Raw genomic sequence first — 27,635 nt, forward strand, 5'->3', positions numbered from 1 at the left:
GAAGGGATTGCCTGTGATGCAATTAGTCTTTCTCTAACACATATTTGCCACAAATTACTGCTTTTGGATATGGACTCTTAATTTTCCAGTTTCTAGCTCAAAGAAATTTTAGTAAAAAATTGAGTATGAATTTTGGAACCAAGAGACAGTGTCAGTATTGGGAACCCATCATCCAGGAGTGTACAAACATGTTTCTGTGGAGATGGGTAAGTTTGTCAACGCTCAACATTCTGCTCTCAACTTTGTTGTTACTGTGTTTTACTAAACTCAGTGTCTGCTCTTTCCTTGTCTCTGGAGAAATGATGTCTATGTTACATATAAGTTCCTCCTTGGATAGATCTAAACCTTGAGGGGCATTTATACAAAGTGTCACTCTAAGTGGCACACATAGAAAAGGCTTCCTGAAACTATTCTGCACTACAAGCTATGAGCTTTGAAGTATATGTGCTGGTCAGTATCTTCGCACTGTCAAGGACCTATGTGTTGTTTTATTTTCCTAGGTTTCACCACTTACCATATCTTACAGTGGAAATATTTGTCTAAGCCATGGAATCAAAGGGATGGAGAATGGAGTTTCAGGTGTTCAAATTGGGACCAGAATTTAAGCTGGCAAGAAACCTAATTGGAACAGGCACTCATAGCCAGATTCCTGTCTCTGTCTCCATCCTGGTGTCTGGTGTTGCCAAAGGCCAGAATGGGAGCCAGAGGCAAGTATTCAACTGTATTCTCTATGGCTCCAGTCTTTACCAGAACAAGGCTGATGAAGAGCCATTGGAGGGAGACACAGGCAATGACCTGTAGGAAAGCTACACAGGAGACAGCAATGATGGATTGTCATATATACCCAGAGACAGCCACGAAGCCAACTGAGTTAGCAAAGGCAAAAAAAAAAAAAGAAAAGAAAAAATTCCTCTCCCTCTAACCTTCTAGCCTGATACTGAACATTCTGACATAGAGTAACCGAGAAAAGAATTTGTTGTTGATCTTCTTCTGAAACTTTTTTCATTTAATATAACAAACATCACAATACCAAAAATAGCTCATTAAAATACTCATTGCTTTCATGGTGTGAAGGAAGAATATGGCCTTATAGACAGTGACTTACAAGATCTGCTTATGAATGATTCAATTTCTCTGCCTTTTGCATCATCAGCAAACTGGACAGAGTAAGAGGGCTTCAGACCAGGAGAGGCACACCCCAAGCAGAGTATCAGGGTGACTTTTGGAACTGAGGGCTCCATTGTACCAGCTATATCCAGCTCCAGTATGAATTCCTTTCAGTGTTGATCTTGAGAGTTACTGTACCTTCCTTGCTTCATAAAGTGCCTTCAGCATTGTAAAATGGAACACACAATTATTCCATTTTAAAGCTGACCAATTTTAAGTACTACTTACCTGAAATGTATAGTTCTATTTAGACTGATTAGGGGAGTCATGCCAGGTATTCAAATTAATAGATTTTGTATTTCCTATAACTTAATCTTGTTTTTGTTGTAGTAAAGCTTACCAGTTAGTGCTGGTTCTGCTACAGTTAGTTAACTGATCTTGAGTAAGCCATACACTTTCTGGGTGAGTTTTCTTTTTTAAACTTCAAATGAAGGAACAAGATTTTGGATTTCTCATCAGGCCCACAGAACCCCAGCCCTTCCCTATATTGCATCTGTATCCAACCCTTGCATAATAAATACCTCGATTGGGAAAAGTAATTAACTTCTTAAAACAGCTTAGCAGCAGGTGGGTCTCATCAAAGCCCAGTACTCCACTTTAAGTGTATGGGAATAATTTAGGCATGCCAAGAAGAAAGCAAACAAGAAGGTAAATTTGGAAGAATGAGAAAATTCACTTTGTTTAATTTCCGTCATTCCATGAGCTTAAATTGAAAACCTCATTCAGGGTCACCAATGAAAGATTGAGCAAACAAAGAAAAACACTACTTTGACTTCAGACTAGCTCCTACACATCATCATTTCAAAGTTGTCCTAGGATGCTACATTCACAAGGCACTACAAGATTAAAACCAAAGAATAAGTGCATCTTCTTTTGGTTTCAAAGGAGAATTCATTCTAGAACTGTTACAGAAACTAAATTGGACTGATGTCCAAGTCTCTTTGACAAAAAGACACAGGAATTGCCTGTAAACTATACTTACCCTACTATATATGTAAGATCATCTCTAGATAACTAAATAGATGGCAAAATACAAATGATTTACAGTCATTGTACTGTAGTGCTTGTGCATTAAGGCAAGAAAAAAAACATCTGCACACACTCAAGGCAAGCATAAGTTTGTTTAGCCAATGGTTGGTTGGATTCATGGATATGGAACCCACAGATACAGATGGCTGATTGTATGTTTCCAGAATTTCTTTTTTTTTAATGAAAATATAGTCAGAAAACAGGAGTTGGTTTTGTTAAACGGCACAAAGATAGGGTTGCCAGGTTTCCCACACACATATACCAACCAGTACAGAGTGCCAAGTTAAACTTGAATTTCACATAACAAGTGATATTTTGAAGCATGTCAAAAGCATTACATGGGATGTATTTTACTACAAATTGCATTGTTCCTATAGAGTATCTATTGTTTTACTGTCAGTAAAGACATCATACATTGGGAGCAACATTAACTCTTCTCTTCCCTCTTAACAATGAGAGGACCTAGAGTGTCCCTATTCATTTAATAGCTTTTCTTCCCAACCACATATGGCAGGTCAAGAAATGAATAAGTGACCAATGTGATTTCAGTTTCTTCATTTTGAATAGGAGATGGAAAAACCAGGGTGAAGTTTTCTTGGCAACAAATGCAGGAGACATGAGCCTGGGGAACTACAGGCAGCTGACTGTAAGAGGAAGCTGCTAGTCTGGAACACAAAAGCACAAAGGCAACACTCTGGAGGAACGAGACCGGAAGAATCCCGAGAGCCATTGCTGCTTTCAAACCATATTCCCGACAACCATACTATTACTAAGGCTTGGAGATTTCCTCATTCTTGTGTTTTTCTAAGTTACTAGCTCCTTTCCCTCCACTTTCTTTGTGTCTTACCTTCAACAAGTTACCATGAGTTATAGCATCTCAGCGGGGCATCCTTAACATGCTTAAATACAATGAATTTTTTCAGAAGCATTGGAGAAATATTAATTATACATTTTGTTTTAAGACAACTCCAGCATGATTATCATGCATCTCATGCCTTTGCCCTATTTCTGTCTACAGAATTCTTTATCTGAACTGTGTGAAGAATGCATATGACATTTGGATATATGACTACCATGCTCCAAGCAATGTTAAAATTCTGTCACTCTGTTAAATTTCTGATGTTTATCAATCTTAATCTGATGTTTACTAAAGAATCAAAGGACTTTTAAATGTTGTAATCCATATTTAAGAAAAACCATACTCTTTACTACTACTATATTATCATTTCTATTTTTTATGAATCAGAAACTTTCATAATAACAGTTTGTGATCATAAATGCTCTTTTGTACTTTTAGATGCATATACAAAATAAATGTTCTTATAATTTTTCTTGTAATATTACTACTTTAAATTTTTCCAGTTGTGCCAGGCGTTGGTGATGCATGCCTTTAATCCCAGCACTCAGGAGGCAGAGGCAGGTAGTGCAAACTGGGTCTGAATGTGAACATTTCTCAGATTCTAATGTATGCAATTTTTGTTTCTTACTGGTAGACTGAAGAAAACACAACTACAATGAAGGTAGAATAGAAAACCATAGTGAGTCTTACATTGGAAAGACTACTGGAGATCCTTGGTTTATGTTTGATTTCTGACCAACAGTCAAAAACTTCAAGGAACAAAAGAATGTAAGATGCATTGAAAGTAATAAGAGGTTAAATCTTTAATGATGTGAGTCTTGTTCACTTTTCATTGTAACTGGTACTTCTTTAATTTTTCTTTTATTGGACAAGATAGAAATCACAGGAAAACTAAAAGCCTCCAGCATCAAGAAGGTGTATGGATGGGGAAATCATTAGAGAGTAAAAATTCAGATTGATTCATCACATACCACAGTTAGTAAAATGTTTTCAAGTGTGTGTTGTTATTTCCTTCACTTACCCACAGCAAGAAAGAGCTTCCTGAGTTTCTGGAGAGACCATTTCAAAGCAGGGCACATGAGATATGTATGCCCTGTGCCCTTTAACTGCAGCCTTCCTAAGAAGAGTCAGAGAGTCAGAGAACCCTGGGCAGTCTGGCTTCCCAGAGACCTTTTTTCCCCTGTTTCTCTGTTTACACACGCATCATTTTCTCCATAATTTGCCTGTCTGATGCAAGATGGACAGAGGATGGCAAAAGAGTTGAAAACCAATCGAATAATCCTGAAGAAATTGTTCACAGACCTAGACGAAGATCAGCCAAGAAGCATTTATCTTCAATGAGGTTTGGGGAAAAATCTGTGGATTTCATTTAAATTGTGTTTACTTGACAACAAAGCATGTGGTATATTCAGTGGGGAGCAGGCAGTTGTTTTTACAGTTCTGTGAACAAATCTACCAGCTGATCCAATGGCAGCCTTTCAAATATATTAAACTTTGGATTTTGTATTGACTGTCCTTGCCTAATTGTGACTATTTAAGAGTTGAGTGAAATAAATCATGTTATCGCTTTTTCCTTGATAGACTGAGGTTTCACTTATGCCTACACCATGAGTATTACTAGATTGTAGTTATTGCTGTTTTAATGGTTATGTGTTTGGGAATGTTGAAAACAGTGAAGTTTAATAATGTTGAGTCAAATGAAACAGGAGGTTTTTTTTCAAAATCTTTCATCTTCTTTACTGCTTTAAAAAATACAACTTAAAACAGGAGTGTAGGAGTGAACCCCACAAAGCTATCCGCCCAATAGGGCGGGGTCAAGGTAGATAAAAGGAAGTGAAAGGAAAAGGGGCTTCCCCTTTTTCTCCTGGAAGCCAGCCAAGATTCTAACTCCTGGTCTGTGCGACTCTCTCTCTCTCTCTCTCTGATAAATAAATATATTGTTTTCCGGCGTATTCACACCATGACCCAGATTATATTTAAACACATATTTAAAAAATTTCAAGAGTGTCACATACTATTCTTTAGTGTTTAAACTACATTGTATGTGTTAAGTCTTAAATCTAGATGTCTGACAAAGTCACGTATGGTAAAAGGCGTTGTTGCTATTTTGTGGCACCATCAGGAAATGCAGCATTTGCGAGATGGGCCTACTTGAGGTTGTCAAATCTTAGATGGGGCTGTTTGGATCCGAGCCTTTTCATCGCGTTTCTCCCAGGGCATGCTGCACCATCAGGAAATGCAGCATTTGAGAGATGGGCCTACTTGAGGTTGTCAAATCTTAGATGGGGCTGTTTGGATCCGAGCCTTTTCATCGTGTTTCTCCCAGGGCATGCTGCCTCATCAAGATGCAACACAAAGGAAAAGATGATGATGGACTGCAGTCTCTGAAACCAAGAACCAAGAACCTGTTTCCTCCTCTAAGTTTATTGTCTCAGGTATTTTATTATAGCAACAAGTAACTAACTACACAGTAGAGTTAGAATATAAACTAATATTGGAACAGAAATGTAAAAGAAAAACTACCATCTTGTCTTGGGGAGAGTTACGATCTATCCCTGTGGTTTAATATTTAATTGAGAGACTTGCTTGTTTACACTAAGACTGTTGACATAGTAGTCACAAATAAGTGAATGTTAGGGTCAAAAAGATATCCTTGACTTGGGTAATGGTACTTGTTCAAATGATAAAGAAATTTGTAGATACCAAATATGTGGCAGAATTCCTTAGAAAATGGTTTCATACCAGATCCTACTTTGGTATTTGACATACAGGGCTTTGTTCTTGACCAGACATTCTTCATTCTGTCTACTATACTTTTTCGTTCCTTTGAGGCTTCCAAGAGTGGTTATCACAACACATGATGCATATACTTCTTGCTCCTGCTTTAATAACAACTCACACATACATCATTTCTTACAGTTATCCTCACATCCTACTGGTCAGTGATAGTGCCAGATACCTAGACAAAGAACTCTAACATGCAAGGTTTTTAAACACACAGAACCACAGTTAACAGTTAGTCAATGACTCTAGGAAACAAGAATATCAAAGAAGGACCAGAACCTAGGGGAGATGGGAAGTAGCTGCTGTTTAGACCAGCATTACTGATACAAAGGCATGCTTGGTACTGTGACAACAAAAAAAACTTATTCACAAAATTGGAAGAAAACAGAGGAATACGTGTGAGAGTCTCATTGCTTCTTCACCGCAGTAGGTCAACAAATGATGTCTGTAAAAGAAATGTGTGTGTGCCATAAACAAAAACTTCCCCAAACCCTTAATTTTTCATGATTTTAAAATACACAGGCTGTGCATCGTAAGCTATAGCATCTCTTTTCCAAGGGAAACACTCTAATTTTAAGAATATCTTCTTACGTTTCATGTTCTCTTCTACTAAATTAAAATGAAATTTTACTTAAATATGACACTCAACATGAAGCCCTGTTTCAAAAAGACAGTTTTCTCCATCTACCTATACAGCTTTCATTTCTTAAATATACACAGCAGTTTCTGAGATGGTAGCCCTAACATAAATAGGTTATTTTCATGTATTAGGATTTCTGGTAATTTTTATTTTTTATGTTGAATTGTTTGAATTTTTAAATAATTGCTCTTACCCCAAAGTCACTTCCTCCTAAGTAAACATAAAATGTACATTCGTCCTTGTTAAATTAGCCCCCCCAAATTACTAGGTATTGCTAATAATATTTCCCTTTTAAGATCATTTTATTATTCACAATACATTTCTTCCATTTCTCCCTGTTATGCTCATAATAACCTGATATGCTGTACAGACACTAGTCCTCATTTCATAGATGAGATTACAAGGTACATCAGATTGAATTATGGTTCACAGATCCAGGCACTCAAGTCTTCACTATCTTAATCCATGGCTTCCTGTGAGGCTAGCCTTGGCCTTCATGCAGTGGGTGTGATTAGGAAATTTTGGCATATGATGGAAAAGCCCTTTCTGTCAATTATTCCATCAGTAAGAAGATGCCACACTTAGGAACAAAGGCCAGCTTGACTGCAAAGGAAAACAAATCAGCCCCAAAGATAAATGATTCAAAGAAGGGAAACAGGTAGGAAATGGGCCAAAGTCTTTTCCCCAGCCACACTGAATCAATGGAAAAAGTGAAAACAAGCATGCTGCTTAGAGACACCCCAGCCCTCTCATTTCTTCATCTAGGGTTCCCCAATTCCTGACATTCAGAAGAATCTGGAGAATTTTCAGTTGAAACTTGTCATTATCTAGGTTTGGATAATTATCCTTAGAGAAGCAAACAGGAAATGATTTGTTTGTAGAAGCATCTTTTTCCTTCCCTCAGCCGTCTACGGACAATCCAGTTAAAGAGAAGAGCCCTATTGCACAAGTTAGATTTGGATAAGGACAGGAAATTGTATTCTTTGGAATGGATAAAAAGTTTCCCATCATATAAACATATAGTAGTGGCCTTCTTTCACTTGGGTTAACATAATACCTAAAATAAATTGTCACCCTGAAGTCTTTTTATAATTGGCAAGTGGCATGGTACACACTTTAAAAGAGTACAAAGTCAGAGTGTGTCCTCCATCTTTATGTAATATGAAACCTTCAGATTTTCATACCCAGACTTTATTTTTGTTGCTATGCAACTTACATGCAACACAGTGCATGTAAATAAATTATGAATTCTACAGAGAAGAAAAAAAGAATCTTTTCTTCTTCTTTGAGAACAAGCCACAACTTCCTCTCATGCTATCCTAATGTACCGCAGCCCTTTCAAGCTGTTTCACAAACATCAAGGTTTGGGCCAGATAAACAATCAAATGAATAACACAGCTAGGATACAGATGTAGTTTGCAAACTGCACGCTAAGAAGCATCAGTCCCACTGTTTTCACCCTTACAGGCCTGAGAACTGGGTACCCAAACCTGGTAGTTAGGAGGAAGTTTATTTCACACCCACACTATTCCAGGTAGCAGAATATAAGCAAGCTTAAGCAAAGGAAATTCTGGAGATTTCTGTTGGCAGCCATCCCAAACTATACAGGCCACAGGCATAACTTTGTATCAGGATGGGAGAACTATTTCAGCCATGAGAAAAACAAACATCTATGAGGACAAGATGTTACAGAGAGGGGGAACTTAGTGTGCTCTTGAACCAGATGCAGGCAATATCTACATGGAACATGACTTTCTCAGTGTTCAAACTGAATAGCTTTTTTCTAGAAAAAAAGCATAAAATAATACTACTTTTACACTAATGAAAAGCAGAAGCAACTTCCAGAAAAAAACACACAACATGGAAACAACCCAAACACCTAGCAATTGGAGAAGAGATCCCTTTACTGTGGCAAAGCTCTACAGTGGATCACTGCACACTACATACCAATACATAAAACTAGCTACTGATAAAGTTGGCATGAATGCCTTCCACATGGAATGAATAGAAGACCCCAAATACCCAAGAACATGCCACAAGGCTTGCATCATGTACAGCTCAGCAGCAACCAACAGCAATCAGTGGCCACAGACACCAGTGATGCTTACTCCTAAAGAGAGGGTACTGTGATGAATGTTGGAAATTTTCTACATCATGCTCTACAGAGGATGGACCTATACTTATGTAAAAAATGTATCCGCCCACACACTTGGTTTTTGCCACTTTACATGATCCATATAGGCATTTTATTCCTCAGTAAGAAATAAAATAAAATGGGAAGAATCAATTGTTAAAGAGTACCTAGTACATCTAGGTGGCACACGGACTCTCCCTACAACTCACACTCAATGACTGGATCATTGATCTGGTTGGATAAGAAACCATTGCAGACAGCCCCAACAGTCTGTTTTAAGTAGTTCTGATGCAAACCATGGTTTAAGGTACACCTCCCTACTGCACTGTGCCATAGATGATATAACAGACAAACACACAGTCTAACAAAATTATCTTTTCCTTATTGCCTTCTCTTAAAATGATTTTCAAAGACTCAGAGAACAGATGCATTTTAAGTAGTATATATGTATATGTGTATATGTGTATATGTGTCAAAACCTCCAAAGTACATCATGATTGTGTATGTTTTGTGCACTTGTTTAATAATAAGCTTAACTTAGTTTTTTTTTAAAGTCAGAAACAGAAAAGACAACCACAAAATTTAATGTCAGAACTCCTGGAAAGGAATGTATAATCAATCCATTCCATTAATGCATTGACCATTCCTGTATCCTTATTTGTTTTCAATGGCTCTAAACAACTGTATCTTTCTGGTTATAGAAAAATTACCCAACAAGGGGTTTTGGACATAGTCTAACCCTGAAGACATAAAGAGAAATCTTCATAGCATAACATAAAAAATTACAGGAATTTTATACATCTACATCCATTCTTGTTGTAATTTGAATAAATCTTTCTTGTGGAGCTTCGCTTCCTGAGCTACTATCAGCATTTTAGGATGGCATTATCCAACAATGTAGCCGTAATAAACATTACACACTAACAGCAAAAGTATTTAGTAATCAGTTGGGAATACTTCACTGATTAACTAGAAATGATAGCATGATATGATATGAAGATAACATTTCCTCCACATCTGGAAGAAAAGATGAAAGCTAACTGTTTCTATTTTTATCAGAGTAAATGATTGCTTGTTTTAATCAAACATAGACATAATTTCAAAAGTAAAATCCATGTCTACATTGTTGTCATTTAGCAATAATCTGGGATTCAGAAGCCAGATGGAGAAGATCACAAGAGAATAAACAAAATCATAAAGCAATGTAACAGTCATCCTTTAAAATGGCAACTTTCTCAGTTGCTTCGTTCAACATTCCATAATGTTTGAACAAAATTGCTTCAGAAGCCAAGTGTGCCTCCCTTTGCGAAAAGCTCTCTTTGGAACTAAAACTAACAGCTCTGTGGTGTTATCATCACAACACATGTCCATGGTTCCACAACCAGAAGAGGTCTCATGTTTAAGAAGTGATGCTCTTTGGTTATTGTCTTTAAAACACTAATAATTTTAACTTCAAAATTGTGTCATTAAGTGATATTTAGTAAGACAAATAGAGTGAATACTGAGTCAACCTCTGCCACCCTGTTCAAGTCCTAGACATATGTACAAGAAAAGCAAGGTACAAGAGAAAACCACAGTCACTTTATATAGTCTTTATTTGGCATGGTAGTGTACCTACTGCCCCATGCTCGAGGAAGAATGCCATTAAATAGGAAAAGAAAAACATAAACAAAGAGAACAACATCAACAATTAAGAAAATCACTATGATAAAATGAAATGGCATTTTTTGGCTTCCTTCTGAATAAGAATTCCACATCTTTATTCACCATGAATCCCACAAAATATGTACTTGACTCTGAACGTGGCTATAAATAAGGAGAAATGAAAGAATCAAGAAAGGTTCAGGGGGGAACTAGAAAATCAACACCTCAAAAATGGGAAGGAATAAACAGAATTCAAAAGTGAAAATAATTCCATATTGTCCAAAGTGAGCTAGACACATCCTTTTCAAATGCAGTAACTATCACACCACATTCAGATATATCCAGACACTATGATAGATGGCTGGAAATCTATCTTCAAAGAATGAGGGTGCTAAAAGACAAGTCTCTAGAAAGTCACAAATTACCACCATCCATTTCAAGTCTACCTAGTGCTATTTTCTCAACATGGCAAATCCAAACCTCATGTTTCTTTGGGCATTTTCAGCATTTCAAAGCCCAGCGCACACTGTAAGAGCCACTGTCTTAAGGAAATCTAAACATAAGACAGGTTAATAAACAGTGAGGTCATTATCTTTTACTTCAGCACACTACCTCCAATTTTACCAGAGGATATCTTTTGTTTCCGAGCACATTAGCCTGCCAGGGGATGACGTTGTCTAAACACATTTTCAATGTTTTCTTTTTAACAGTTAATATATTTCCAGGATGCAAGTCCATTTCTTTCTAAAAGGTTCCTAGGACACCCATTGAAAAGTCAAAAGCAATGAACGAAAAGGGATTGCTATTTTGTTGGAGAAGAACGACACCCTTTGTATTGAAGTGGGGAGTTACAGTCTGTGGTCACCCTCTGCACAGTGTCTCTTTGTCAAGTAATACATGCTGGAAAAAAATAATACAGATGGGAAAATATTGTGCACTGTCAGATCTTGGAAACGGCCAAAGGATTTTTCCTCACCAATGTCTTGTCGATGACTTTCACATTCTGGCACCCTGAAAAAATAATGCATACATTTAATATGAAATGAATGCAATAATAATCAGGCAGGTAATCGTTTTCCCAAGGAATGTAAAACTTGACAAATGTAAGGTTTATGATTCAAGGTATGCTTGCCAAATCTTATGTGGCATGAGACCATTTTTATTACCTAAACAGTCCTTAATACAAAATGACTGGCACATATTTTTATTAACACAAAGAGTGTATTCTTTCTGCCACATTTAATAGACAGCCGGAGGCTGAAAGCTCTCGTTTAGGATATGTCTGCAGCAAATTAAAATGAGTAGAGAGGATTCACAGGATGGCATTCTTCTCCTGAAGGTTCTGGCGAGCTCAGGCTGCACAGTAGCAGGGAGACAATCTCAGGAGTTGTAGCTATCCAGGTTATTTGGACCTTGTGGATTGCAGAAACTGAATCGCACTTCAACTTCAAATGAGGAAACTGGTAATTCACTTGAAGCTCCCTCCCCCGCCCTGCCCCCGCACACACACACACACACACACACACACACACACACACACCACCACCACCACCACCACCACCACCACCACCACCACCACCAGCAGCAGCAGCAGCAGCTAAAGGTCCATTTTGACTCAAACTCTAAGCAATCCACAGTAAACACAGCACTTACTAATTCTTTTAACAAACATTTATTGTTTGCATGCCAGGCACCACTCTAAACATTGCAAACCAGGCAAAGAGATAAAAGATGGACAGGTACCTGATCGCGCATTTTATTTTTTAGAGGGGAAACATAAAATACATGATGTGTATTGTGGACAGTGATGGGTTCTAAAGAAAAAGACAGCAAGAATGGGGACAGAAAGCTGGAACTTGGAGACAGATGAGCAGGCAAGGTAGGCCTTTTGTGAATGAAAAATGCACATGAAAACTTGAAGGGTAGAGGAACTTCATCATGCAGGCATCTGGGGAGCATCAAGGAAAAGGGAAGACACAGCACAGAGGCCATGAAACTGGAACTTGTCTGAGAATTAGGGAACCTTTAAGAGGCAAGTGAAGCTTTGGCTCAGTAACAGGGACAGCGGGGATAACACCTATGACTGAAAGGGTGACCAGGCCCTTATATACTATTGTAAGGACTTTAGCATAGATGATGAGTAAGTCAAGAGTTATTGGAGGGTTCCAACCCAAGGAGAACATGAGTTAAATTAATGTTTAAAATGGCTACCCTGGTTTCTGTAATCAAAGAAGAACTGGAGAAGACAGGTAGACCAAGTTAGAGAAGCAGACCTTAATGCCCACTGCAAGAGGGAAAGAAAAATGGGACAGCCATGCGGTGGCAGCGGATGTGGTGAAGGGGGGGGTCAGATTCAAATTACACTGTAAAGAGAAACCCCCATGGATGTCAAGATGTGAAAGAAAAGGCAAGTATTGAGAGCTTGGGCAAGCGCAAATGAAACTTTGGCATGAGAAAGAACTGGGAGTCAGAGGCTCCAAGTGGCACAGGTAATAGAGAGCAAGGTGCTTGGTTCAGACAGAGTTTGACCTGCCACCTTGTCAAGAAAGTAGAACTAACCAGCCAGCTGGATCTATGCAGTCATGAGTCAAGAAGTAAGAAAAAGAATGACACTATGCCTGTCTTTAAAGTTCTCTTGTGCACCAAGACATCCCTGATAGTACTGTGAAAATTGAAGGCTAAGTAACTAGGCACACTGTAAATCTCCCAGTCCAAAGTTGCTGTGCTTTAGAGCCATCAACAGAAAGGCTGCAAATTCAGTGTCGCAAACGATCTATTTTATTCCTCCTCATATCATCTCTCGCCCAAGGAGCTTGGCATAAAGCCCATGGAAAACAAGAAATCAATAAATGAGACTAAGAACCTGCTGGGATTTGCATCTAGTATCATCTAGTATCTAGTGTTCTCCACAGCCTCTTTTTTTCAGTACTTGTTTCCCAGTGGTGGCAGCACGTTGGGGGCCTTAGAGCCTTTTGAAGGTGGAGACTAGATTGTGGAAGTAGGCACTAAGGCCGTGCCTCCCAAGGTTATAACTTGGCCCCTAGTTCAGTTTCTGCCATGAGCCCCACAATGTTTTTCCCATGGTGATGAGCTGAAAGTCTCTGAAACCCTGAGCTCAAATAATTCTTTCTTCTAGTAAGTCTTCTCTGTCAGTTACTGTGTTACAGTGGTGCAGCGCAACTTGAAGAAGTCCCAAGACTTACCGCTCAGAGCCATGGCCAGCCGGAATTCTGCCTTCAGTATCTCAAGGACATCTTGAACACCTTTTTCTCCCTAAGCAAGTAAAACATATTAATGTGTTTGGTGCGTAAACTGGTTCAGCACTATTTCACTATGAAAAGTTTTTGTTTTATTTGTTTATTTTCTTATCCTATTACCTGGAAAGCCAAACCCCAGATGATGGGTCTCCCCACAAACACAGCCTTGGCTCCCAGGGCCAGAGCTTTGAGAACATCAGTGCCTTTCCTTACACCCCCATCCAGGAAGACTTCCACCTTCCCTTCCACAGCCTCGACGATTTCTGGCAGGGCATCAATCTAAGGAGAAAAGAAGGACAGTGTGATACTGTGTAAAAAAAACTTCTCAATTTCACCTCCAGTGACTTCAAACCCATCCAACTAAGGCTCAGACAGAAAGAAAAAGACCAGTAGATTTAAGGTTGGAATTATGTCTCCAGGAAGAAAAAAAATGCAAATGTTAGGAACTAGAAACTGTGAATTTGGAATCAATTAGTCTCTATTTCTTCTAAGCTGGGTATTAATTTTTCTACTCCTGCTTTGTAAATTCAAATATTATGTCTAAAAATTTAATAAACATAATTCTAAATCACTTGATCTTTCATAGCTCTCTCTTTTATAAAATAAATGAAGTATCTTACTGGCATAGAGTATTCTTAATATTATTTACTGGAGATCAATAGTTAAATGCACAGCAGATGTTGTAAGCAGTGGTGTATAAAGTGTGCAAATATGGCTCCTCGCTGATTTTCTCTTCTAACACACTTTACATCAGATAAGCATTAGATAACTATGAAAACACTTTACCACCAGATACAGGAGTATGGCCATGTGAACCTTGAAGATTGCCATCTAAATTGGCCATTGACAATGGGTTTAGTTTACTGCAAAGAGTAGAAGAACCTCACAAGAATGATATGGTAACTTATAGTATCCTTCATGATCCCCAATACTTCTCTAAATGCATTTCCTTTCTAAGACATCTACATAGTTTCTCCCACCAAAATAGACAGAGCATGTTTACCCACTCCTTGGCATTGGCTTTGGTTATATGATCCACTTTGGCCAGTAACATGTGAGCAGAGGAGGCAGAAAACCATTTCAGGGCACAGACCTGAAGCTATGTCAGGTATCTCTCCTTAGGTTTGTACTTTTGTCATTTGTCATGAGATAGGTATTTGCAGGTCTTGTTCCCTCAGAGCTTGGGCCACAGGGAGACTACTCAGGAGGCAGAGTTATTCAAGCCTCACCCAGCTGGACCAAAAACTTATAACTCATACAGCAGGCTAGTCCCAAGCCTGAAGCAGAAGACCCCAGTAGCAGGATGTTTCAAGGGAGCAATTGTCAGTTAAAATCACTGGCCTTCCCCCTAGATCCACAGAAGTATGTGATACAAGTGGCTCATTAGATGTAGGTGAAAATTTATGGAAATTATTCACATTTGTCCCAAAACGTTTGGATCTGAAATGAAGTCCTGATTCCATTTACGTATGATGTGAAAGCCACCACACACTTAAACTGCTCTTTTTCCAGAAATAATTGTGCTGAAATCACTCAAAGGCTTTCCTACTTCTCTCCTAGAAGTTTAGTGGCTAAACTTAAATAGAGTTTTATGTAAAAGGCTGAAAACCAAACACAGCTACAATTTGGAGGAAGTGGAGGCAACCCTTGGCAAGTGGCCCCTAAATGTTTGGCAGGTAGTGTAATTTTCCCCTTTCCCTTTTGGCTTCCATGCCTTGCCAAACATGCTTCGGATCCATTTACATACATTCTCTTACCTATACATAGTCCCCTTTTACATTCAGGCAAGTTACATCAACATATAAATGCTACAATTTCCAAGCCATGATGCAAGCCATAATTAAGCATATTTCCCCATTTGAAACCAGAACCAAAGAAAAATATTAGCTAGCTTGGGTTCAATACACATTTTCAAAGTCACACAAATCAAGTCTGTTTAGGTTATTTCCAGTGCCTAACCTGGCCTAGAAGTACACTAATAAGGACACTTAAGATATGAATCCTGGAATATAAAACAGAACCTGCATTTGTGTCTCTATGTCTGTGGACAGGTAAGTACCATCCGACATTGAGCAATTCTAACTTCTTCTCTTTCCAGAGCTGCACTTTCATTAGGCACACACTACATGAAACAGAGTGAGGGGCAGACTGAATAAATAAACAGAACAGACAAGCCCACTAGTCTATTTACACTTTTGTTTTTCCTTTCCTATGCATCCATATTGCATCAATTGTTATTCAAGAAGGACACTTAAATGTTCCAACCAAGGAAACTGAACATTAAACAGTTAAAGCAGAGGTCACTGAGTTCCAGTTGCTGCCTCAATCCCCAGACCACACCCACATCCCTCCAGAGCTTCTACTCAGCATCATCAGAAAATCACTAACCTAGAGATTTAGCAAGCCCCCAAATGGCTCCAATGATTCCTCCACACACAAACTTCAATCCACTACACTCCTTGGTGGGATTATGCTCCTTGGGGTTATCCTTGGGGGAAGAGAGATGGGATGGGGAGCTGAACTGTGATTAGCATTCATCAGTGGAACAGGAGAGATTCTAACAATGTGTTACTTCTGATCTTAGATTTTAAGACCTGGCATGACCCTTTAGAAAACCTGCCCCTTCATGAAAATAAATCATTGTGATACAGTAGGAGATGTGAGACAGTGAGATTATCCTCCACCAGGCTACTCTCCTGCATAAACAGCTGACCCCATACCATCAGGAGTGAGCCCAGCCAAGACCAGAACCCAGCACCTCACAGTCCTCAGCACAAAATGTCAACTTATTAAAACAGGGACATAAATAAATGGAAGCTGTTTTCACCATTAAGCTCAGATGTGTTTGTTATACCATGAAAGCCAATTCATATACCAAGTACCTCTCAAGGATGACATATATAAAACATGCTTTTACAATTCATTTAACATGCTTTTACAATTCATTTTGTGTTTTTGTGGTCCTGGGGCTGAAGTTTGAACTTAGGGTCTTCTACACTAAGCAAGCATTCTAACATTTAGTGCCCCCTTTAAAAAAAACACTTCTTAGATGGTACAGAACATGCCTAAGGACTCAATTTGAGAGTCAGCTACTTAACACAAACACTTATTCAGTGAAAATGTTTGGCATATGGGAAATTTACTGTGGAAAAGAACATTATTTCTGTAAGTCTAAAGTACTTTGGGTTTGTTTGACATCAAAATTCAATGAAAATTTGAAATACACACACACACACACACACACATGATGATGTTTGAAGGACATACAGGCTAGACAACAGTGTGTCAAGATAAACTGAAGTTAAATTCCGGGTCCAGAAATTCAAGCGGCAAATATTTCTCTGTACAAGGAAATGCTGTGAAGTAGAAAAATGTAGAATCATATAGTCCAGACATATTCTTTATGGAACCAATACAATACCAGGAGAGGTTCAGGCATAGGAGACTGAGTGACTTGCCCCTCTGTCTCTCACACATTATGGGAGGCAAGAAAATAACTCAAACTCAAGCTTCCTACTTCAAAAATCCTCCCATGATATCATCCTTGACCTGCACCCTGGCATATGATGTCACAACCACTGCAGGACAGTAAGAGCTTCTATGCATCTAGTGTAAAGGCTTATACCATAGCCTCCTTTTAAGTTTTTAACCGCTCACCGCAAAACCCATACACCAAGGGAAAGAAAACACGGTGTTCCATAGACTGAGTGTTTTCATACATTTCTCTCATCATCACTGGCCTTACATTTGCTACCAGTATGAGGCAAAACTTAGGCAAGTATACCCTCTCATACACAGAGCATGCAAAGCGAGGGGGCATTGTTTTTTTTTAAACAGTCTCTGAGACCGCAACTCAAAAAGCCCTTTTAGATAAATTTCCATATGCCCTTGGCCAGAGAGAAAGAAACCACACCATTTAGATATTTTACCCTTAAAATCTAGTTAGATTTGATTTCATAAGATTTATATTTTATTTTTAGAAAACAAACTTAATTTGGCCGCACACTAAGTCTGTGTCTTCATGCACAAGTGAGGCATGAATCTGGCCAAGCACTTTGGGCTGTGAGCAACTTCTCCACCCTGCTGTGAGGAGGGCATCACTTTCCACCTCTTCGCACCTGCGGGCCACATTTAATATCACCCAGAGTGCTGTGTCTGTGGGGCTAAGTCTACGTCAGAAGGGGTTTTACAACCTCCAGCTTCATGCTTTCAAATGATAAGATGCTAATCCCACTGTGTGCTGACTTGGTTGGCCACACCCTTCAGTGCTTTGGGAAACACTGTGTGCATACCAGTGCTCCCTGCTGACTTATACTCAATCATAAAGCAAACCCAGGTTGTCTGCAGACTTAGACAAATCAACAAGACAATTCACTTCTACTAAGTTAAATTATTTCTCCCCAGAGGCTTTTGTGATCCTTTCAATTGTGTATGCCTTCATTTCTTTTGGATTGCCATGTCTGAATCATTTCTCTCCTTCTGCAGCTCATACATCATCTACTGCTGTACCTGTGCTCACAAGAACAGTCCCTGCCTTACTAATTAGAAGGACCTCTTTCCCCAAGTTTATAAATATACATATTCGGGCTAGTTAAAAATAACAGCATTTTGCTAATTTAGGTAACTCTGTACGACTGAAAATCTGAGATCTCTCTTTTACATCACATAGTTTATCATAAGTGATCACACACACACACAGACACACACACATACACACACAGTAGACATGTATGATGCTCTGATTTTAAAAATACATATGTAGAGAAATCACAGTGGAAACTCACAGTAGCTGGCACTCCATCCAGTTGTCGGGCCCCGTGATTGGACACCAAGATCCCATCCACACCATGTTTAACAGCTTCCCTAGCATCATCTCCTAGAAAAAACAAAAACCATTCAATGGAAAGAATCACTGGACAAAAGATTTGGACTTTGAGTCTCCAGCATCCCTGTAGAGGGAGGAGGACCTCAGTCACTCCCACCCATCTTGTTTAGTACTTTCATCATTAAAACACACCCAGTCATTACATTTAGAATATTAGTGGTAGCTTCTTCTTCTAAAGGTAACAATTGAAACAATTTAACTATGTGATAAAACTATGAGTACATAGTAAATTTGAGAATTTATCTCTGGAAAGACATATTCCTGTCAACTTCATTTATTCTATAACGTTTTACTAATTATCTGAAAATTTCATACAATGTGTTTTGGTTATATTAATCACCTTCCACTAACTTATCCAAGATCCTCCCTCACCTCCCCACCTGCCAACTACTTTATTTCTTTCTACCTCCCCACTCCCTCTCTCCATCATGTCCAGTTTGTGTTGGCTGACCATTTACTGGGCATGAGTCCTACCCTGGAGTGTCGTCAACATACCAGGTATCACATCATTAAAAAAACTTTCTCAGTTAATTATATTTTAAGTTTTTGTGTGTTTGTTTGTTTTATGTGTATGTGCTTGTATGGGTTTATATGCACCACATGAACACTGGTGCCCAGTGAGACAAAAAGAGAGTGTTGTTGACTCTCCGGTAGCTGGGATTACAGGTCTGAACTTAAGTCCTTTGCAAGAACAGTAAGCACTGAGCCATCTCTCCAGCCCAGTATCAGCTATTTTTAACTAATAAAATCATAGCAGTTTTACCATTTAGCAGAACTATTACCTTACAATATGAGAAGTAAAACAGTGTATATGTGATAAGCATTTTTAAAGAAGCCACCAAAGAACAAAACTATTCCAAACTGTTTAATATACAGCTGTTGTAAACCCAAGAACAATTTTCTTTTGTTTGTTATATAATTAAATTTTGATCAGTGGTATACATCATAAATATCATGTTCAAATTATAACTTACTAATTGTGCTTCAAATGTGTTGATTTCTGAAAATCCAGTTTTAATATTGATTAATATTCTTAAGCAGTAAACATAATTGTTAAATTTTATCTTCCAGAATATTATCTCTAGGATGCTCCCATTTTATTAATTCTTAAATGTAATATTAAGTAAAACCAATTTGTTAGAGTTTGTCTTGAAAACCAGACTTTGGAGAGTTAAACGTGTAGATACAGAAAATGCACATATGTACCAACTCAGCAATGGGAATACAAGACTATCTTTATTAAGACTAATTATAAAAGATGCACATAATTTGTAATTCTAACTGTTTTAATTTTTGTGTGCTACACCACTTTCCACTACATGCCATGGAATACTAAAATTCAAATAGTTAAATAATGATAGTAATGCTATTCTTTTAAAATTATGAGTATACATTGATATTACACCTATATCTTATGTCCTAGGTACCCCTGTCCTCTCCAAATTCTTTAGAAACCTTAGCACCAGAAGAGATAATATTTGTAGATGGAATCTCTGATAGGTAATTAAGATTATTACATTCTTGAAAGTGAAACTCAATAAAGAGATATTTTGCCTTATAAGAAGAAATATTATAAAGTCCTACCTCCTTTGCAGAAAGAGATGAGGTGAGCTCTCACCAGAAACCATCTGCTCTGAGCCCTGACTCCTATGCTCTAGAAGCATAAGAAAAATTTCTATTGTATAGAGTATTTTGTGGAACCTAACAGTACTATTATTGTAACTGTTATGTCTACGAGTAGGTACTTGAGACTCCAACTTAAAAATTGCTATGGCCTAGAGAATCTATCTTTCCCTAGGTTGAAATCAAGGAAAAGAAAGCATGTACAAATAACAAGTGGTCAACCTTAAAAGATATGTGTATGAACTAGCTTTGTTTGAAAATAAGAAGCCTCAATTGAGAAAATACCTCCACAGATAGACCTGTGGGTAAGTCTGTAGAGCACTTTTCTTGATCAATGATGATGTGGGAGGTCCCAGCCATTTTGTGGGTGAAACACCCCTAGAAACGTGGTCCTAGGGTATATAAAGAAACAGGATAAGAAAGCTATGGGGAGTCAGCCACTAAGAAGCAGTCCTCCATGACTCTTCATCAGCTATTGCCTCTAGGTTCCTGCGCTTTCTCCCCTTCATGATGGACTGTGATGTGGAACTATAAGCTGAAATAAACCCTTTTCTTGCCAAGTTGCTTTTGCCATGATGTTTTATCACAGCAGTAAAAACCCTATATAAAGCTTGTGTGTGCATACGTGTGTGTGTGTGTGTGTGTGCAGAACTATTAATTAAAGAAAAAGAGGCAATGAATTTCAAAGTAGGATCACAAGGTATTTGGAGGGAAGAGAGTAAAGGGAGAAACAATACAAAAAATAGAAAAAATTGCTTTTCAAATCTGTCTTTTTAATAATAAAGTAAAATTAACATGCACAGCTCTGATTGATGGCAGCGAAGATTTTTTAAAAACAGAAATTGTGTATTTTCTTTTCAAATGAGTGACTGATTTAAATTTATTCCTTTGGTGAATTTAAGACTTCTTAACAGTTTGACATTACTGGATGAGTCATCTCAATTTATTAACTAGAGTATTATTTACTGTAGCAGATTACTGGCAGTGACGAAAACTGTCAATCTTTTGGATAGAAAAAGAAAACACTGCATCTGTCCATAACTTGATCATTTTAGCTATATTGTTTTCATTTTAAGAGAAATTTGTTGAACTTATGGAGGGGAAGGATTTCAAGATGGCTTTCCAACACATTGGTCACTTCCCATCCCATCGCCTCTCATTCCTGCTTCGCATTTTATTGTTGCTTCCTACTTGGACATACAGCCTTTGGTACATTATTTGACTTTCCTAGAGATTTAATTACCTTACTTTTGTTCCAGTTATTATGAGACTTTGGTATATCCTCAAACCTTCCCATAATTCTAGCTAACCCCTTTAAGTCATCCTGTCTCCAACCTTGGGTCAGCTGCCCAAAGCCCTCCAATTTCTTGTTTTGCAGTGGTTTCTCTTGGGTCTCAATGCCTACCTTCATTCTCTTGTTTTTTTCTGCTTTAAATCTCTTACAAACAGATGGATGTAAGCTCTCAGTTGGTTTATGGTTTTGTTTGTAGTGCACCCATGCATAGCTGTCCAAAAAGAGATCAGTGACAACCAAACTGGCATCCCTTGACTGATCCCTTTGTTTTTCTAATCACTATATGATCTGTAACACACTCAAAGTTGATCAATTGTTTTCCCACAAAATGGTTCAGACTTTTCCCTTGTTTGCTGGAACCCATTGTTGACCTGAAGACAGATGACAGACTGGCCTGGCCTTTAGTACTTCATAAAAAATTATTTTCATGATTTCTTTCTATATGTACCCATTTTATTTTTCTGCCACTTCATCTATGATAATATATGATTTGTTTTCTTAGTCTAATCATTACAGCATCAGAATTCAGAACTTGTCTAACAATTTCTTCCTGCCCTTTCTTTGTGTATTTTCAATATAAAATGTATGTCAACTAGACATTTGTCATTTTAAAGTAATCTGTTTACCACTCATCTAGTTGACTATAATGTTCTCTTGTTCTTTTTTTTTTTGTTTTGCTTTTGCTTTTTTTTTTTTTTTTTTTTTTTTTTTTGGTTTTACGAGACAGGGTTTCTCTGTATTGTTTTGGAGGCTGTCGGTCCAGCCCGGTCTCGAACTCACAGAGATCCACCTGCCTCTGCCTCTGTTCTCTTGTTCTTATTATTCATTGTTATTTTATACTTGAGGAAGTATCACTGACTTTTGTTAAATGACTCATTCATTTCATTTTTATTTTTTAGGTATCACACTTTTAATATTTCATACCTCTTTTTTATTTCTACATTTCTTCTTAAGCAATTCAGAATAAGGCTGAGCAAATAGCTCAACAGATAAAGCACTTGCAAGCCTGAGGACAGGAGTTCAAATCCCCAGGACCCATGCAAATGCCAGATGGGCATGGTGGCCCACCCTTGATCCTAGGAAGGAGGTAGACACAAGGCCTTTCCAGTAAGTTGCCTAGACTAAGTGAATCTAAATGTCTGTGCATCTATTTCAGTAGAACTTTCTGTGATGAAGAAAATGTTCACACAGATATGGCCACTTAATTCTACAGGAAGGACAGCCTATCCATCAAAAGGTACTGGTGATACTGGATATCTACCTACAGAATAATAAAATTAAATCCAAATGTTTTATGCTGCACACCATGAAAATAATTCAAATAGAATGAAAGACAGTAACTTAAAACCAGAAACACTAAACTGTTACAATAAACAGATAGAAAAAATTATTTCAAAATATAGGCACAGTGGTGCAGGGGAATCGCCCAGGAGTCTATGGGGACCCCAGCTTAGACTACTAGCAATAGCAGAAAAATAGCCTGAACTGGCCATCTCTTGTGACAGATTGGTGCCTGGCCTAATTGTTATCAGAGAGGCATCATCAAGCAACTGATGGAGGCAGATGCAGAGACCCACAGCCAAACATTAGGTGGAGATCAGGAATCCTGCAGAGGACAGAGAGAAAGGAGTGTAGGAGCCAGAGGGTTCAAGGACACCACCGAGAAGGCTTATACAATCAACTAACCTGGACTCATAGAGGCTCACAGAGACTGAAACAACAACCAGAGAGCCTGCATGAGACTGACCTAGGTACTCATACTCTGCATATATACTACAGTTGTGTAGCTTGTTCCTCTTAATGGGACTCCTAACAGGGGGAACAGGGGCTGTCTTTGCCTCTTTTACATGCTTTTGGAACCCTACTTCTCATACTGGGTTGCTTTGCCCAGCCTTCATATTTGGGGAGGTACTTAGTCTTACTGCAACTTGATATGCCATGTTTTGTTGATACCCATGGGAGACCTGCCCTTTCCTGGATAGACATGTAAGAAGAGGATATTGGGAAGTAGGAGGAAGGAATGGGGGAGAGGGACTAGAATGGGAGGAATGGGAGAGGCTGTAGCTGGGATGTGAAAAAAATGTTCTCTTCTAAATAAAATTAGTTTTTATTATAATTATTAAGGAAGATTTACTTTCCTTATCATTGTTTTTATTTTTAATCTTAGCTCCAAGATTTACTGTAATGAAAATTAAGACATTTCTGAAGCAAAGATGATGAAAATGATGTAATCTGGGGAAACATTGACTGTGGTTATTGAGATATATGTTATTTATATTTAAAAATTCACCAAATTCAGCCAGAAAAAATGTACAGGAAGTTTGATTTTAGAGAACCCAGAGCATCTTTAGAATGGCATTCTGAAGTGGCACTTTCCAGGTAAGAACTGCTACTCTATGTGGCTTCTAGAGGGGCCACAGATTTGTGGTGACAATAATTCTTCAAAACTAACACATGATTTTAACACTTTCTACTCTTTTGTAGTGAAAATAAGCCCCACTTACTAAATAACAGAAACATAATTACTTCAATGTTGTTCAATATTGCCTTCTGTTGTTCCCAATCAATGTCATTAATTTGTGTGCATTAGGACAATTTAAAATTACACTCTATTCTGTGACTATAATATCTAGTTTTTACCTATAGTTAAATATATTTAATGTTCCCAAACTGAAAAAAACGGATAAATAGATAGATAGACAGATAGACAGACAGACAGATAGATGCATGCAGAAAATGATTTGGGAAATTAGAACTTCAACTGCACAGGAAAAAGCCCAAGGATTGACAAAAGGAACTACAAGAAAATACTATGACAAAGGAAACTACCTTTGTAGCCCATAGAAGGGAAAAAATATCTGTTAGTTATACTTCAAATAGCATGTTAATATCTAGAAGATATTTTTAAAAAACTGAAAAGTTAAAGTACCAGGAGCTGGAAAGATGGCTCAGCAGTTGAGAGCATTGGCTGCACCTCCAGAGGACCTGGGTGGGATTCCCATCACCCACTGACATCTGTCTATATCTCTAGTTCCAGGAGATTTGACCTGTCTTCTGGTATCTGCAGGAACTATATGCATGTAGTACACAAGCAAACATGAAGGCAAAACACTGATGTACATAAAATACAATTTTACTTAAAAATAGATGGCAATTTTTAATACAAACAAAAACTGCCAGTCAGGATAGGCTGATGAATGGAAGAAATGAAGAACATGAATGGCCAATAAGTATTTTAAATTGTTCAAACACTTTAGCCAACAGGGAAATGCAAATTAACACTACCTGATGAATCCATCTCATTCAGTCAAGAGGACTATCATCAAGAAAGCAAAGGACAACTATGGAAGAGGATGTGGGGAAACAGAAACACTTATTCACTGCTGGGGGAGTGAAAACTAATGCAGACTCATGGAGGGAAAGTGTGGAGAGTGCTCGAAAACTAAAAACACAACAAGTGAAAGTACCAAGTGACCCAGTTAAGTCACTCCTAAGCCCATCCCCAAAGCTTTCTACATCCTATCACACAGATGCTTACAGATACTTGCACACCCATGTTGATTTCTTCTATATTCATGATAGCTATGCGACCGGCCTAACTGTTCATCAACTCATGGATGGATAATATATATTATATCTAAATGTCCCATGTGGGAATCAAGATTCACTAGACTCAGTATAGGTTAAAAGGTTTATTCGGAGAGATAACACTTATATAAGACACGGGTGGCTGCCCCAGGTCAGGCTGTTCTGTGACCAGGCCAGAAAGGAAGCCCTTCCAGAGCCAACCTAAATCCTCCAGTCCTGTATGCATCTGTGACCACGCCCAGATGGTCAGCGCCACAGTTTGCAGTTAGATCTCTCGCTACATATTTATGTGAATTTTACTCAACTGCTGAGAAGAGTGAAATTTTCAGAAAAAAATGGTTGGATCTTAAAATAATTATTAATTAAACAAGGTGACATAGAATAACAAAGATAGACATGTGTGTTGACTCTCAAATGCAGATATTAGCTTCAGTGTTCACATATGTGTATCTATGAGGGTATAGACCACAAAAACAGAAAGGACGGCATGAGAGTATGGCAAACAGGTGCTAAGGAAGAGAAAGAAAAAAACAGAACATATATAACCAGAAATGAGTGTGGTAGGCACAGAAGGGTAGAAAGGGGGCCATAGGGGTAGGAGAGAGAATTAGAGAAGAAGCCCAAACAAAATAGGTTCAAATTAGATTAAAAAATGTCATAAAGAAACCAAATACCTTGCATACTAACGAAAACTTTTATAAAGTAAATATGGAACCAGGATGTATTCCTAGTGTACGAACAGACTTCAGGAGCCCATTTCCAATGAGGGATACTCTCATAGCCTAGATACAAAGGGGAGGGCCTAGGCCCAGCCCCAAATGACTTGACAGATTTTGATGATCCCTCATGGAAGGCCTCACCCTCCCTGGGGAGTGGATGGGGGATGGGATGGGGGGTCATTGGGGAGCATGGGAAAATGGGAGGGAGAGGGAACTGGAATTGATATGTAAAATAAGATTGTTTCTTATTTAAACAAAATATATAAAATAATATGTGGTCTCCTAACTGAGCAACTGGAAATTTTACTTTATTTTTATTAACATAAAGTCACCTGTGACTAGCAGATGCCACCACACTTAACACTGCACAAAGTTACTTACATTTTCTTTTATACTAAATAAGGAGATAGGCTATGTTTTGTTGTTAAAAGTCTAGATGTAGTCAACAATATATTTTGACAAGTTGTAGCTACTTCTGACTATCTAGCTATCAACCCAAAATGTATTTTAAAATGTAAGTGATATTTTAGAAGTCCAGCCTAAGCATGGGTGCAGTCTTCCGTTTGTCTTCAAAGAGCTCACCTGCCATGTTAGTGGAGACTTATTTATCTTCTGTGTATCAATGTCCTAAACCACCCGGTGAGGACAGTAATCCGCATTATATCACTTTGTGGAATAAAAGATTTGAATGTTGAGAAAGTACCTAACTCATGTTAAACTCTCAGGCAAATATGAACTGCTATTTTTATTGCCATAGGATAACAAGGAATAGCTACTACAGAGATGAGCAGGTAGTGAAAGTTGGGCAAGATTCATTTCTTTTGTTAAATGTTTTGTAGCAATGAATCATACCCTAGACATAATAAGATTAGAAAGGGTCTTCCATTTGAAGAAATTGCACTTTAAAAAAGTTTGTCACCTTGGTCATTCAGAGTGCATCTCCACATTCTCTAGGCAATGTGGGGTTACTGGGCAAATGACAATTTAAAGTTTGTCATCTTGATCATTCAGAGTGTGTTTCTACATTCTCCAGGCAATGTGAGACCATTGAGCAAATGATCAAATGGTTTGTTCTGACTGGATTATGAGTATGTAAGACAAGAAGAAACAGGACCAGATAAAAGGTTTCCTATTTGTCAATGACTTGTGAAATCTGTCCATGGTTTTGCATTTTGCTTTTTAATTATTTATTTTATAACCAAGACCAAAAAGCTATTTAAAGAGTCAAACTGTATGGCTTGGCAAAATATTGACAATCTTTGACATTCTCACTAGTCCTCAGAGAACATTATGTGGCATTCCATACTTGTGCTTTGACCCTTAAATAAGTTGGGTGTTTAAGAAAGACAATGGTGAGCAGGTAATATCACTGAGGGGTGTCATGATCATATATTACATTCCTTACTATATTGTCAAAGCCAAATTTAAATCCACGAGAGCTAACCTCAAATACTTGGAGCTACAGTAATTTGCATAAGCTTAAGAACTAAAGTATTTTATATACATGTCAACACTTTTGAAAATAACCCAAGGATAAAGAAAAATATTCTTTAGGAACTTCTTAACCTAGGATATGTGAAAAGAGCTAATTTGAGAAGAGTTTCTTCAAAACAAAAACTCATAAAGAAAGTAAAAAAATCAGTTAAAAAAAAGAAACTTTAAGAAGTTTTATGCCTTTGCTCATACATGCTATTTGTTTGTTAGCGTGAGTTCTAGTGAAAACCAAATCCCGTCTGAAGCACATCCTTGGGGCTTTGTTAATGTTCTCCCAGGACAGAGTTTAACCACAGCAACAGATTACATCTTGCATTCCAATTTACATTCAATAGAAAGCAATTTTTAAAATGGTAGTAAGGGTGGATGCTTCTTCTAAAACTTCCCAACTACCCATAGTTTCACATTCCTAAAAATATAATCTCTGTTCTTCTGGTAAAGAGAAAATAACTGTTCCCAGTCTGTCCATCTGACTTTTGGGTAAAAACCTGTGAGTCAATGAGGACTTGGCTTCTCAG

General features: G+C 38.0%; 1 protein-coding gene across 3 annotated transcripts in view; it reads right to left on the reverse strand.

Annotated features, from left to right (window-relative positions):
* The window catches only part of Hao1 (hydroxyacid oxidase 1), a 113,843-nt gene that overhangs the window by 33,517 nt on the left and 52,691 nt on the right, over positions 1 to 27,635 (reverse strand). Inside the window, exons 5-8 of one of the 3 annotated variants that reach the window (XR_005877434.1) lie at positions 18,299 to 18,390; positions 13,635 to 13,793; positions 13,461 to 13,530; positions 11,234 to 11,268 (exon numbers count right to left, since the gene is read on the reverse strand). Coding sequence is in view for 1 of the 3 variants with exons in the window: in XM_005068677.4 (XP_005068734.2) it covers positions 11,198 to 11,268; positions 13,461 to 13,530; positions 13,635 to 13,793; positions 18,299 to 18,390 (392 nt within the window). In the remaining 2 variants the exon portion in view is untranslated. Of the gene's footprint in view, positions 1 to 10,190; positions 11,269 to 13,460; positions 13,531 to 13,634; positions 13,794 to 18,298; positions 18,391 to 27,635 lie in introns of those variants that run through there. The other 2 variants (XM_005068677.4, XR_005877435.1) reach the window with 2 other exon arrangements.

The sequence above is a fragment of the Mesocricetus auratus genome, unplaced genomic scaffold (assembly GCF_017639785.1).
Source record: "Mesocricetus auratus isolate SY011 unplaced genomic scaffold, BCM_Maur_2.0 Super-Scaffold_100004, whole genome shotgun sequence".
NCBI lineage: Eukaryota > Metazoa > Chordata > Mammalia > Rodentia > Cricetidae > Mesocricetus > Mesocricetus auratus.